The sequence below is a fragment of the Opisthocomus hoazin genome, chromosome 21 (assembly GCF_030867145.1).
Source record: "Opisthocomus hoazin isolate bOpiHoa1 chromosome 21, bOpiHoa1.hap1, whole genome shotgun sequence".
Taxonomy (NCBI): domain Eukaryota; kingdom Metazoa; phylum Chordata; class Aves; order Opisthocomiformes; family Opisthocomidae; genus Opisthocomus; species Opisthocomus hoazin.
This window is the reverse complement of record NC_134434.1, coordinates 7,601,058-7,614,903: the sequence shown is the minus strand read 5'-3', so window position 1 is coordinate 7,614,903 and position 13,846 is coordinate 7,601,058. Positions and strand designations below refer to the sequence as shown.

Below are 13,846 nucleotides of genomic sequence, written 5' to 3'. Positions count from 1 at the left end.
TTTTTTTCTTTAATTTGACTTTAAGGTTACCAATTTCGAAGGGCTAGGAGGTGAATGAGTAGCTACACCTCTGTTGCAGCAGCCAGATTGCAAGGGCAGCCCTGACCTGTGCCTGGTTCAAGTGGCATTCTAGGCTCTGGCTAACGATGGAAAAGTACTTCTCTTCTGACAGTGGCAGCAGAGGTGTCACTGCTCCCTGCCAAGGCAGAGAGCCATCTCAGTGAAGATGAACACACAAACAGACTTCTTATTTTTTATTGCATCACTTGGTCATGCCAGAAAGCCACCCCAGCTTGAAGAGAGAAGGTGCAGCTGTGTCTTCCTCCTCGGTTACAAGCTGCCTGAACAAAGAGCCAGGGCGCGATGCCTCATCTTCTGCTCTTGCGAGTGCAGAAGGTAGAACCTGTTCGTTTTTAAGAACAAAGCATCAGTAACTACAGCAGACCACTGACTTACTCCCTACCCTCATCTACAGTAGCTGCATGGAGGTGTAGACTACAGCAGAACAGCTACCTGTTGCCAGGCAACTTGAGCCTGGAGCCACAGCCTAAGCAGTGTCACGCATGGTGGTCGGTGACAGGCAGGTGGCAGCAGCTCTGGGTGGCAGCAGCACAGGGCCTTGCTGTTGCCAGCAACAGGTAACTCCTGGGCTGGCATTCGATGCTCAGAAAAACCCCGAGTCGTTCTGAACTGCAGGGCAGAGGCTGCTGCTCGCAGAGCAGGGGGGTAACAGCACGGCAGCAGTACAGCTGGTGCCCTTGCAGAGAGCTGTTGGTGAGTGACTACGGACTTCAACCTCTCTTGCACTGTTCTAGCATAAAACAAGCAGCCAGCATCTGTCAGGAGTTCGGAGAAGCGTGGCTAGCGCAGAACATGCGTGTGCCACTGCAGCAGGCGAGGGGAGTGGTAGGAGCCAGCCAGACGTCACTGCACGCTTCTGCACTCTACTACAGCTGAGGAGGAAGAGGCAAAGAACACCTTTCCTGGGAAGCTTTGGGCTTTTAATCAACCCTTACGCTGTGTCTGGTCCTTAATGCTTCCGAGTAACAGAGAAGAGTTGTAAACATCAGCATCTTGGGTAACATTCTCTGCTCGGAGAAACCAGACCTTCACTGTTCTGTCCCCGTTGAGGAGACACCACCACAGATGGATTATTGGGTTAATAATAGCTACAGGAAACAGATTATTAATTACCGCTTCCTGCAGCAGTGACGTATTCCTTATCTCTCTCAATCCTCAGCGTAGACAACTCCGTTTAAGCAGATGTTTTAAACTGGGGGAAACATAGCTACATCTACTGATAAAACTCCGAAACAGGACCACACAAAGCCTTTGCGAGAGAAGCAAGCCACTCTGTTCACACAGGCTTAAATACCCAAGCCAGGCTTCGTCAGGAGTCAGCATCGCACTGGAAAGGAGTTCAAATAATTAGCTAGCATCCTTCAAGGCTTCTTGCAGCCATCTTCAAATGAATTGTCTTTTATGTGTTGATCTCAAAACGCCTCATCTGTGCGAGTCCACTGCGTTTTCATGGGGGTTATGGCCTGTGTTTTACCACAGAGCAGTGGGCCCCAAAAATACAGGGGTCATCAGTTGGTTTGGGTTTTTTGTGAGGGTCAAGGGGAAATCCAAGCCATCTCATGCTGTGTTGCAGTAATGGTTCTCTCATTTTACTGAAAATAAACATCAGGTTAAATACTGACTCTTTGGCTACTTTTCTTCTTTCCTGCAAGCTCCAGTCGGGAGAAGCAGCACTGGCAAAAAGTTAGTAGGGCTCAGTTTTACCAACCTGAAGTCTTTCTGTGCTCCTGGTAGCAGACTTGCTCTTCCGTGAGCTCGACATACTCAGCGGCAGAAGTCCAAATCTTAAGAGATGGAAGAGAGAAGCGCAGCCGGTCACAGGGAAGCAGCAATTCCAGACCTGCTTCCCAAAGAGACGTGAGAACGCACGGAAGAGCCGAGTCCCTTACCTGATCTGGCTGGATGCTAACGGCAAGATGTTGTGGGGCTCCTGGGAGCTCAGAGCGCTGCTCCTGCTCGTGTACTGGTTCTCCGTCCCCGTCAGCAAGCCGAAGAGAACCTAGAAGGCATGGAGGAGAGGTCTGTACTGGGGGGCAGCTGCAGAGCTGGCCACACAATACACTGCTGGCGAGTCTCTTGGCACACCACTTTAAGTTTGAACACGAAGCATCTCCGTTCCGCCACCAACTCTTGCTTTCAATTAGCGCTGCTTCTCATTACCGTAGTTGAGTTCTAGGGCTGTTTCAGCACTGCTTAACCCAATTAGTGTTGCACAGGCTCCAGTGAATCCTGTTAGATAAAGTTCAGCCAACTCCATGCACGATTATGTGCCGTGCAGCCAGCTGAGCAAGCTCCTCTTATCTTCAGCTGGCATTAAATACTCTTCCCATTTCTGAGTAAGCGCCCGTAGTTATCTCTAGGCATTAAGCAGTTTATGAAGCCACCCCAGCTGCCCTTCACAGCGTGTTCTGCAGCTCTGCTTCCTGATCCATCCCTTTTTCCTTCAACTTACGGAGGTTCGCTGAACCAGGCGATTAAGGTTGCTGTTCAAGTGCGGAGTAAAAACGTCCAAGTCAAAGGGGTCTATGTGTCCTTCCAAGAAGTCGGTCACTTTCTCCAACCTGCAAGCAGAGCAGAGGAGTCCCATCAGGGGTTACCTCCTAGCCATGGCTGCTGTGGTTTCACTGGTCCCCCTCAAACAGTGAGGGACTTGCCCTCAAGAGGTGACCAAGCAGAACGGGAATTACTCAGCAGAACAGCAGCTCCCCAAAGGGTTTCCAGCTACTACACAACCTACAACAGCTGCTGTTGCAGAGGAACCTTCTCCCTGCGGGACGTCTCGGAGAGATGCCTCGGTTCTCAGGACCAGAGCGTACACAAGGTTTTAACTCCTGGGTGGAAGTTCTAGCTGTTCTCTCCAGGGGCACCCTGTGATGCTATCCCTGCTGCTGTACGGACATGCCGTGTACGCAAGCAGGGGGGACCAGCCCGCTGCCTCCGAGCTCTCAGCCCCAGAATCCCACCCCTCCTTCTACGTTCTGAGGATGAGCTTAGCGTTGGTAAAGACGTCAGAGCTCAGGAGTCTGCACTGCCCTTCTCCAGTGAGCCTCAAGGGCACCATTCCTGCAGGCACCCTCCTGACAGCCGCTACAGCTGTTGGTTTGAACCGTTTCAGGGCTCCACAAGCCCTAGTATCTGAACCCCAGAACTGCACCGCACCCGGAGTCATGCTTGATCCTGCTGGTTTTTGCATCCTCGCTCTTCGCCGTCAAGATGATACTCAGGTACCGCAGATCGTAGAGTAACTGCAGAGCTCTGTTCTGAGTCATGGGGAAGGTGCCCGCTTCCTGCAAATAGGACAGTCAGCAACGGGGCTCCTCGCTCTCACTGCGAGAGGGCTGTCGAGGACTGCTTCAGGGGAGACGTTTGAAAACGCCAGCACCAAGAAACAACCAACCTCACCGAACCCTTCCGAGCGTGCAGTCTGGGGTCTGATCCCTCATTTCTGGCGGAGGCAGTGGAAGAACGCGCTCACCCTTTCCAGCTCTCACAGGCAGACGTTTTCCGTTCCGAGGGACATGCAGCGCTGCGTGCCCGGCAACCCTCCCGTCCCATGCCAGCCAGAGCAGAGCTGACCCTACTCACGTACCTTCTCCTGCTTCTCTTCCATGAGCTTCTCATAGGCAGCAAGCACTTCTGCCATGCAGGTCCTCAGCAACTCCTGCAAGGTGACTTTCGGAAGAGTGTGGCCGCCGACCCGGTTCACCTCTTGGCACAGACTGAAGAGGAGGCATTGGACGTACCAGGATGGCTGTTGAAGAAAACAGCGTTATTTTCACATGGTCTGTAAGCTATGGTAGCTTTATCAGTGGCACAACATCACTTCAGTTCTCGTGATATGAGCTTCCTACTTGCTCAGCAACCACAAAGCTCTGCCGCCGAGACCGACCTGCCCCCATCGCCTGGCTCAAAAGCACCTCACAGGTTTTTATTTACTGACACACCAGACTTGGGGTTAGAGCAGTCCTCACAGTCCCACAAGTACTTTTACCAGCGGTATTCACCCGAGTGCAGCCAGAACAGAATTGCTCCTTGTGCCTTGTCTGTCCCCACTGACCCTGCCCTGACTGCCCGCTACCTGGGCTCGTTATTTACTCCCTTGCTCTTCTCCTGGGTCTCCCAGCTGGCCTGAGCTCTCATCCGGCTGCTTTTTCCTTCAGAATCAATAAAATTCACCTTCTGAGAGGCACTACAAAAGACTACTGCCCCATCCAGCCCCTCCTGTACCGTGCAAACACAGAACTTGCTCTGTCCCTGGCCCTCCTCTCCCTCCATGCCATCGCCACCTGCTTTGTCACTGTGGGAGCCATTCCTGCACCACCCCACGCCCAAGGGAAGCTGCAAGCCACAGTTCTCAGGCTTTGCAGTCCCACTGATGCAGCGCTGTCCTTCAGGGCATCCAGTTTCCATGAAACCTCTCTCCTGGGGGCCTCCGTGTACAAACCAGGCAGAAGTCCTTCTTTGGCTCGGTTTTACAGGATCTGGGCCAGTCGTACTCGTTTGAATATAGAGCAGCAACTATCTGATTCCCTTCTTCTGACCTCTATCCTTAGGAGGTATCTCACAGGACAAATAAGAGCACCGGAGAGCGTCTGCCCTCTGCTCATAGTGCCAAGCAAACTCCACAGCAGGTCGGCACCATTTGACAAAGCAGTGGTTCTGGAAACCAGCGCTCTTCTCCTCCCAGCAGATCGTTTCTCCGTGTTTACTGAGAGGACGTTTCTTGTACCTGCACAGGCAGCCGGATCTTTGACGTTACGCTGTTTCCAGCCTCCGTCTCCTCCTGAATTTCAATTTCATCCCAGCTGGTGGCTGCGGCCAAGACAGAGCCAGCTGTGTCGAGCAGCAAGGTGCGGGTGAAGCACTCAACCAGACCCTGGAGCGTAAAACACACGAGCACCCGGTCACAGACAGCTCTAACGGGAGTACCAAAGGACAGGCAGCCCGCTCCTGCCTGCAGAGAGGCTGACCCCCCGCAGCCCCCCACTCCTCCCCAAGTGACTCTTCTGGAAACCATCCCGCTGGAAGCCACCTCCGAGCTGCTGCCTCTCCCTGCAGGCTGACCGAGCAGCGTGGCAGCAGCACGGCGAGCTCTCAGCAGCCAGCTATGGAGCAGCGGCGCTGACCGCAGGGAGCTGAGCGAGCGAAACCCACGCAGGAAGCAGCTGTGAGGAGAGAAACCAGCTCCTTACTTTGGTGACAGCTGAGCTCCAGATCTGGTAAGCAAACAGGCTCTGCTGCAGGAGCTCTGCCTTCACCCCCTGCCACTTGGCCTGCACGGGGCTCACTTCCAGGGCTTTCCCCTTCCCCAGCTTCTTGGTGGAGCGGGTTTCCTTCAGCGCCGTCTCCGTGCTGCCCGACTGGCCCAGGACACACTGCTTCAGGTGAGGGCAGAGCTCAGTCAGGGACTGGCAGAGTCTCGCCATGAAGAGGACAGCATGGAGCCTGGCATCGCTGGGAGCGTCCGCCTGGCCCCCGAGCAGGCTCCGGGCACCCTGGAGCTCTTCGCGCACGCAGCCCAGCACGTGGTGGATGCAAGCGACGCAATGGTCACGGAGCAGCCCCTCCACCGTGCCGGCATCAGCGTAGCGGTCGAAGGCAGAGCGCGGCTGTGCCGCTGGAGCGGCCTCCTTGGCAGCCGAGGAGTCCGCGGGAAGGTAGGACAGGAGGTCGTCCAACATGGCCTTCAGCTTCGAGTCCAGAGCCGAGCAGAAGCTCTGCACGCACGGCGTGAGCGCCTGCGCCTTCATGGACAGGCCGCTCTTGGCAAACTGGCCGCGGTTCGCCACGCTGACCCAAGCGGCGTCGGAAGGCAGGTCGCTGGAGCTCTCCGACCACAGGAACAGGGCCACGTCATGTTCAAACTGGATGTGCTTGCTCAGGGCAGAGGTGCCGGATTTGACTTCAAGTTCCTTCAAGGCTAAGGTCAGAAGCTGCTTGGAGCTGCTTGAGATGGAGTCAAACCCTTCTTTGGTCAGTGTCTGGAACAGAACCAGGAGAGAAAAAGAAAACAACCACCTTTTACCTGGGCCTTCTGTCACCTAGCACTTAAAATACGCACCGAGTGCTGCTAACAGGCACCAGCGGACTGTTTGAGACGCAAGAGGGGGCACAGAGGGAGGCTCCCCAGGAACTGCCTGGAGAAGAGAAGGCTGCGAGGGGACCTTAGAAATGCCTCTAAGTATCTGCAGGGTGGGGGTCAGGAGGACGGGGCCAAACTCTTTCCAGTGGTGCCCAGCGACAGGACAAGGGGCAACGGGCACAAACTGAAGCCGAGGAAGCTCCAGCTGAACCTGAGGAAGAACTTCTTCCCTCTGAGGGTGACGGAGCCCTGGCCCAGGCTGCCCAGGGAGGCTGTGGAGTCTCCTTCTCTGGAGATATTCCAGCCCTGCCTGGCCGCGGTGCTGTGCAGCCTGCTCTGGGTGACCCTGCTTGGGCAGGGGGTTGGGCTGGGTGACCCACAGAGGTCCCTGCCAACCCCGACCATGCTGGGATTCTGTAACTGCTGTGGCAGAGCACCCACCTCTAGCCTGTCCAGGAAGAGCTGCTGCAGCAGGTCCTCCCAGAAGGACGCAGGCTTGTCCAAAAGGCGACGGCACACTGCCTCCCAGTTCTGGCTTACGGACTCGCTCGTCAGCAGCTCCCACACCGCATCGCGAATCCCCGCCAGGCCTTTCATGCTCTTCACGTAGACCAGCAGGTTGCCGACCCCAGCCCTGACGTCGTCGCTGCACCTGAAGACAACGTTTCGCTTCAGCCTGACTTGCTCAGACAGAGCCCCGGGGAAGGCAGCAGAACATCGGCTACGTCAAGGTGGGGGAATTCTTAACCTGTGGGTACGAGGCGCTGCCTGCAGAACCACGCGCGGGGCTGAGGGGACCTGTGCCTCTCGGTGAGGCAGCTGCAGCCGGGACCCCGCAGGAAAGCCACATGCCCACACACAGGAAGCCTGGGCTGCGGCGGGTGTCGAAGCCAGGAGCACGCCGCTGCAGGAATGCCAGCGGGCAAGGAGGGGTGTGGGGGGCTCTGGGAAACGTCCCACGGCCAGCGAGCACACCGTAGGGGGCTGCAGGCGACAGCAGGGACCAGCTGGCCACGCAGCAGCAGCTCCGGGGGCTGAGCAGAGAGGTGTGGGGCTGCCGAGGCGGGGCATGGGCAGGCAGTGCTGAGGGGCTGCCCCCAGCCACAGCGCAGGGCAGGGTGGGATGGGGCAGAGCTGACAACTCTGTAAAGGGGGTCTGGCAGGGCAGCGAGGAGGAAAGAGGTGCTGGGCCAGGAGCTGAGTGAGGGATTTTCTTCTCATTTACTCTGTCTGCTGGCAGTTACGGCCATGTAAAGCAGCTCTGGACAAACACCCGTGTGCAGCCCAGGGGTCTGCTGCGTCGGAGTGTTACAGCCGGGCTGCTTCACTGCGGGGGAGAAGGGGTGCTGGGCAAGAAGGCAGCAGAAGGTGCAGCCCGGCTGGAGTTGGGCGAGGAAGCAGGCGAGCTCGGGTTTGCTTTGTGCTGCTGCCTCGGCCCAGAGGCCGTGTGGTGCCTGGGAGAGCCCCGCAAAGGGCGACGCTGTCCCACTCACATGGCGATCCACTTCTGCAGCGTGTCGCGGAGGTAGTCCTGGCTGATGGGGTGTGCCAGGGTCCGCAGCGCTGGCTGGAACTCCACCACGGACTCCGGGAGGTACCTGAACCAGCTGCTCAGCTTCACCTCCTCCTCCAGCACCCCGCCTCTCCCTGGAAGCACACGGGGTTGGGAGGGAATCAGCCCAGCACGGGGCGGGCAGAGGCCCAACGCGGAGCTGCCCGGGCGCTCACCTGCTGGGTGCTGGCCTGTGGTGCTCTCCAGGGTGGAGAAGAGCAAGCCGCAGGGCAGGGCCGGATCTGGTGCCATCCCTTCAGGCATGGTGTAGAAGAGCGCGTGAGCCTGGTACAGGGTAGTGGTTAGCAGCTCCATCAGAGAACACACCTGAGCTTTTATGCCTGCACCTGCAGAGAAATGCCTTTCAGCCGGGGCAGCCCCTTCAGGAGAGGTGCGAGCAGCCCCGGGTTTCAAGGCCTGCGGTTCGAGTGGAACCTTCCAGGGAAGGGCTGGAGGGCAAAGGACTCAGCCCCGGGCACCACCTGCTTCCCCGCTACCGGTGGGCTTGGCTTAAGACCTTCAGCACTGTTAGTTTTTGTGGTGGTTTGTCAGCCACACCATTGCAGTAGCACGACATCCCCACCACGGTGAGCTTTACGGGACCAACCCAGCCGCTCCTCTGCAGGGCGAGAGGGCGATGAGGCGAAGGGGGCTACCCCGCCTTTACGGAGGAGGCAGCCCAGCGGTACTGACCGTGGTGCGGCTGGTTCAGAAGCTGCTGGATGGCCAGCTTCCTGGCCAGAAGGAAGTCGGCGAGGGCCTGGCGTGGAGAGCTGTCCTCCAGGAGCATGATGGCACACAGGGCTTCTGCCACCGCCTGGTCCGACACCGTCTTGCTCTTCAGCAGGGACTTGCTCTCCTGCAGGATGGTGGATCTGGCAAGGGAACCGGACGAACAGTCACTGGTCTCAGTGATTACCCAAGACACTCAGGTGTGGTTCCGTGATAACCCACCAAGCGAGAATGTTACTTTCCCAGACAGAAGTGGGACTATCGGGCTGTTACGGGGGAAGCGTCCTTGCCCCAGGGCTGGTGCAGGGCAGGGTGGGAGTGAGAGCCCCGGGGCAGCAGCAGGGTCTCAGGTCATAGGCTCATAGAATGGCTCGGCAGAGACCTTCAAGGCCCATCCAGTCCAACCCCCCTGCCATGGGCAGGGACACCTTCCACTAGACCAGGCCGCTCAAACCCCCATCCAACGCGACCCTGACCCCTTCCAGCAATGGGGCATCACAGAATCACAGAATCCCAGCATGGTGGGGGTTGGCAGGGCCCTCTGTGGGTCACCCAGCCCAACCCCCTGCCCAAGCAGGGTCACCCACAGCAGGCTGCACAGCACCGCATCCAGGCGGGTCTGGAATATCTCCAGAGAAGGAGACTCCACAGCCTCCCTGGGCAGCCTGGGCCAGGGCTCCGTCACCCTCAGAGTGAAGAAGTTCTTCCTCATCTTCAGACGGAACATGAGGTCTACCTCTCCCTTGGCAAACGCAGCCCCATGTCTCCCCACCCTCCTCATCCTCTGTGCTCTCCCCGGCCTGCTCGCCCACCTGAGGTGGCTGACAGCGGCCACTTGCCGCAGGAGGATGGGGAAGCGGCCGAGGATGGGGCTGCCACGGGCGCGGGCCGCGTCGAGCTGCAGCTGGCGGCGGAGATGGCCTCCGAGCAGGTGGAGCCGGGCTGCGGGCAGGTACCGGCCGGCCTCCACGGCTCCCCACACCTTCTCGGGGACATCCAGCAGCAGCTTCAGCTGGGCCGCCGCTCGGTAGAAGCTCTCCTGGGCTGGTGGCCGGGCCTGCAGGGAGAGAAAACGGGGGTCAGGGTGGGAAAATGGGGCTTGGGGGAGGGAAAAACAGGCATCGGGGGTCGAGGGAAACATGGGGGTCGGGGGAAACGGGGGCCAGGGGGAGGGGAAAACGGGGGTCGGGAAAACGGGGGTCACAGGAGGGGAAAGCGGGGGGTTGGGGAATCGGGGGTTGGGGGTAGGGAGAACTGGCATCGGGGGTGGGAAAACTGGGGGTCGGGGAGGGGAAAACCGGGGCTCGGAGAAAACTGGGGGTCGGGGGGGAGGGAGAACGGGCCTCAGGGAGGGAAAACCGAGGGTCGGGGACAAACGGGGGGAGGGGGAGGGGAAACGGGGCCGCCGCCCGCCCCGCCGCAGCCCCTCGCCCCCCTCACCGGCAGCGCGGGACCGGGCCGGGCCGCGCCGCCCCGTTGCAGGCCCCGGACGGCGCCCAGCAGGCGCTCGGCGCTGAGGCGCATCTCGGCGATGGTGTCGGCCGCTTCGATCAGGTCGCGATAGCGTTCCCCCACCATCTGCCGCAGCTCTTCCCGCTTCTGCTCGATGCCGGCCCGCAGCCGCCGCTCCACCGCCCGCAGCTCGGCCGCCGTGTGAGCCTCGAAGAGCGACTCGGCCTCCGCGCCCCGCGCCGCCATGGCCGCCCCAACCGGGAACCGGGGCGGCGCTGACGTGCGCGACGCCGTCGCCGCCATCTTTGTTACGGGAAGCGGGGGGGGGGGGGGGGGGGGGGGGGGGGGAAGTAGGGGCACTTCCGGTCTGGCGGCGGGGGCGGGGCGCCGCCATCTTTGGGCAGGGCAGAGCCCTGCCCGGACGCCATTGCCATGGCGACGCGGCCCGGCTCAGCGGGGGCGGTGGAAGAAAACCCACCGGTTTATTTTTTTATTATTTTTTAATGGATTCCGGCCCGTTCGGCGGGGAGATGGGCCGGTCCCCGCGCCCGGCGGGTGCCGCTCTCCCTCCGCACCTCCCCGGGAGGCCCCTCCAGAGGTGGGCTGGGGCCTGGCTGCCGCCAACGGAGCGGGCCGCGGCCCTGCCTCAGCCCCAGCGAGGGGCTCTCGGGGGGGGACTGCCCTGGGGCCGAGCCCCGCGTTCCCCTCCTGCCCAGGATTTTCGGGTTTGGGTGGTTGGGCTCGACTCAAACAGCTTTGGGGAGGCGGGAGGGGGTGCTGGGTACGGGGGGGGGGGGTGGTTGCTGAGGGTGTGCTGGGTCCCCTCCGATGGCCCTGCTGTGCCCAGCAAGGTTTTTTCGCCCAAAAAAACCGCTTTCAGCCGAATGCCGCCGTCTGAGGTGGCTTTAATCACAAAAAGGGGCTCCTGTTGCTCAGGTTGGGCCGACCCGCGCGGAGCGGAAGCGTGTCGGGGGGGCCCAGCTGGGCCGCACCCAACACAAACACAAAGCCCCCCCCGACCGGCGTCTCATCGCTCCCTCGCTCCTTCCCATGCAGCTCCACCTCGCAGCGCCGACGCTTCCCGTCGTCCCCAGCCTATTTCCAGTGGCGGAAGGAAACCAGCACGCGCCGGCTTTTGTTTGCAGAATCTTCCCTGGGCTGTCACTGCCTTTCTCCTGTCAGCCTGCGCATAAAGACTTCGTATTTTCTGACGGAAACCCGGAGCCATCTCTCTGTGTATGTACTTGTACATATAGTACATACACACTTGCATATAATTATATGTAAATCTGACCAAGAGAACGCCCTGGAGCCAACGTACCTGTCCGGCACCTGATGCTGACTCAGCCAGCTACAATGCGGCGTGGCAACAAGCGTGGTAATCGCTTTCTTACAACCCAGAGGAAAATCCTGCCCCGGCTCCCCACGGCTCCCCTGCGAGAGGCAGATCGGCGCCGGGCGGGAGAGTGTCCAGCTCGGCCGGAGATGCTGGTGTAACGGGAGTGAGTGGTCTGGGGGGCTTGTGTTGCGAATTGGGAGGGGAAAAAGAGAAAAATGTTTTGGAGTGAGGGGGTTTACTTGCACGGAAGCTGCTGATGGCAGAGCTGGCCTGTGCAGCTGGTGGGAGCTGAGCTTTCAGTTTACAGCAGAGCCACCCTCGTGCCATCGCTGGCTTTCCCCGGGAACGTGCCTCTTCCCCCTGCGTGCACTCCCCCTCCCCGGGCTGCTTTCTCCAGCAGATTACACCTCCGGCGACAGCACTTTACGTGCCCTTGATCTCACCAAAACCAGCCCGGAGGTGTTGCCATCTTGGGAAGAGCAGCTTCTCCCGTCCAGCTGTTCAGATGGAGTTTCTGCGATCCCTTGTACTGGAAGAGCTGTTTGTGGTGGTGCTTCACCCGTGACCCACCCGGCTGAGGGGCTGACGCTGGCACAGCTGTGCCTGTGCCTCAGTGCCCCGAGTTTGTGCCAACCAGGGAGCGATCATGCAGACTTTTTGGGCAAACGCAGCTCTCCTGGCACGTGGACCTGCCGAAGATGAGACCACCCCGCGGGTGAAGCACCGGGTGTGTCGGCCCACCGACGGGGAGATGGGTGGGGCGGAGAAGTGGCTTTGGGAGAGGGACCGAGTGTGAGCCGCCCCTTGGTGGGACCCCCAGGTTGGTGCCTCTTCTCCTGGGGAAGGACCCAAGCCGCAGTTACACCCCGCTGCTCCCGCCCAGCTCTGCCACACACACAGAGAGTCAGAAACTGTAGGAAAACTCCTTTACTTCCCTCCCGCCCCATCCATGACTCCCTCCCCGTGGCACAGACCGTGGCAGTCGGGAGCCTTGGCCGCGGGAAGGCTCAGTTCCACACCGAGACACCGAGAAAAAATTGCTACGGAGGAAAGCAAGACGTAAAGCAGAGCAAGGCTCTCCGGCGTGCTCCAGTCACAACGTGTCGCACAGCAGACCCACGCACACCACACAGAGCACAGCTACAGACACAGAGCAGCGTATGTACAGGCGACCCCCGGATCGCTGCGGCCCCGGCTCACCAGGGAAGGGCTCTCGGGCTGGCAGAGACTAAAGCTCGCCTTCCCTCGCCCTGCAGAAGCCGCCTGCCAACGTGGGAGCAGCCCCCTTGGTCCCCCCCGGCTCGTGCATGGAGCCGCCAGCCCCACGGCACACGGGGAGGGCGAGGGGCAGCCACGGGACCCCCGAGGGGCTGGGTCTGACTCGCTCCGGCGTGCACGAGGAGGGGCTGATCCAGCAGCCGCAGCAAAACACGGGCTGCAGAGTGGCTCTGCGGCGTCAGGGTGACAAACCCCTTGGCTGGCATGTCCAGTATTTACAGCTATGTACAATCCCACACCCCTTCCCCCTGGCTGCGCAGAGCAGGGTGGGATGGCTGGCGTGCCCGCACTTTGCATCCCTTGTCTCCTTCTGGTCAGGACACGGCTCGAGGCGGGTTCTCCCAAATCCCCGCTGCAGCCCGGCTCTCCTCCCGCCTTGGCTTTTTGCAGTCCAGGTCCTGGAGCATGCAGGGAGCGGGGCTGAAATCCGGCAAGGCTGGGGTTCGGAGACTGACAGGGAAGGGCAGAGACATCCTTGGGCTGGGAAGCAGCAGCTCTCGTTTCGGATCTGGTAACGGGAAGGCTGGTCTGGGGTCTGCCGAGCCTTCGCTGGCAATGCCCGCCTTGAGCAGCCCCAGCAGAGGGGATGGAGACTCTCCCCGAGCGCTCCGAGATCAGCCCGTTCACAGCAAGGGCTGAAACAGCCCCCAGGGATGGGAGAGTCGAGCCCGGCTCCACAGCAGCGGCACGGATCCGGAGCCCGGGAGCTCTCGTGGCAGGGGATGGAGCTGGCTGGGGATCACGGGCTCCACGACCGCCTGTGAGGCCGCCTGCATCTGTGTGGGTCCGGAGGGAAGGGACCTCTCTGTGGAGTCTCCATCAAAACCAAGGCTCTTCCGTTGAGAGGGAGTCAGGAAGCCCTCCAGAGACAGGACAGCGCTGTTCGTCAGGAGATCGTTATTTTAAAGAAGTCCAAGGCAGCTTTGGTGCTGATATGAGGAGCTGTGGAGACGCGACAGGAAGGCTCCAGGCCCAAACCCAGCCTCTCCCAGCCCATCAGAGCAGGGTTTGGCTATCGAGCACTGGAGGGCACTGGCCATCACCGTGCCAGGAGCCAGGCTCAGCCCGAGGCCGGCACGGTCGGAAGCGCAGCTGGGGCGATGCTCAGCCCAGCCACAGCACCGGGCTTCACGCCCCCGGTCCCCATGGGCTGGGGAAGCGGGGACGGCAGGGATGCTTCCACGCAGGACAACCCCGTGGGGACTGGGGAGAGCCATGGAGTTGCCCCTCGGCTTTGCTGGGGTTCCTCATCTGCAGGGGGGGGAAACTAATGGCAAGGAGGGGAAGGGGAGATGGATTCTCCCGGACTTGGGGGGCCATGCAGGCGCTG

The 13,846-nt window shown here is 60.3% G+C and overlaps 2 protein-coding genes across 6 annotated transcripts in view; both read right to left on the bottom strand.

Annotated features, from left to right (window-relative positions):
* Positions 1 to 13,846, bottom strand: part of RPL38 (ribosomal protein L38) — a 488,213-nt gene that overhangs the window by 152,905 nt on the left and 321,462 nt on the right. The gene's annotated exons all lie outside the window — the stretch shown is intronic.
* On the bottom strand, positions 240 to 10,202 carry COG1 (component of oligomeric golgi complex 1). 4 transcript variants are annotated; one of them, XR_012766033.1, is made up of 15 exons: positions 9,888 to 10,201; positions 9,260 to 9,504; positions 8,409 to 8,590; positions 7,892 to 8,062; positions 7,657 to 7,810; positions 6,605 to 6,815; positions 5,274 to 6,062; positions 4,811 to 4,957; positions 3,671 to 3,832; positions 3,241 to 3,368; positions 2,534 to 2,642; positions 1,971 to 2,080; positions 1,790 to 1,865; positions 1,195 to 1,408; positions 240 to 403 (listed from the first exon to the last, which is right to left on the bottom strand). XR_012766033.1 is itself a non-coding variant. In XM_075441334.1 (15 exons), the coding sequence occupies exons 1-14, from the start codon at positions 10,143 to 10,145 to the stop codon at positions 1,391 to 1,393; spliced, it is 2,760 nt and encodes a 919-aa protein (XP_075297449.1). In that variant the 5' UTR covers positions 10,146 to 10,201; the 3' UTR covers positions 240 to 403; positions 1,376 to 1,390. The 4 variants fall into 4 exon arrangements, 3 of the variants coding, with proteins under 3 accessions (XP_075297449.1, XP_075297447.1, XP_075297450.1); XM_075441334.1 differs by having other exon boundaries at positions 1,376 to 1,408; XM_075441332.1 differs by lacking the exon at positions 1,195 to 1,408 and having other exon boundaries at positions 9,888 to 10,202.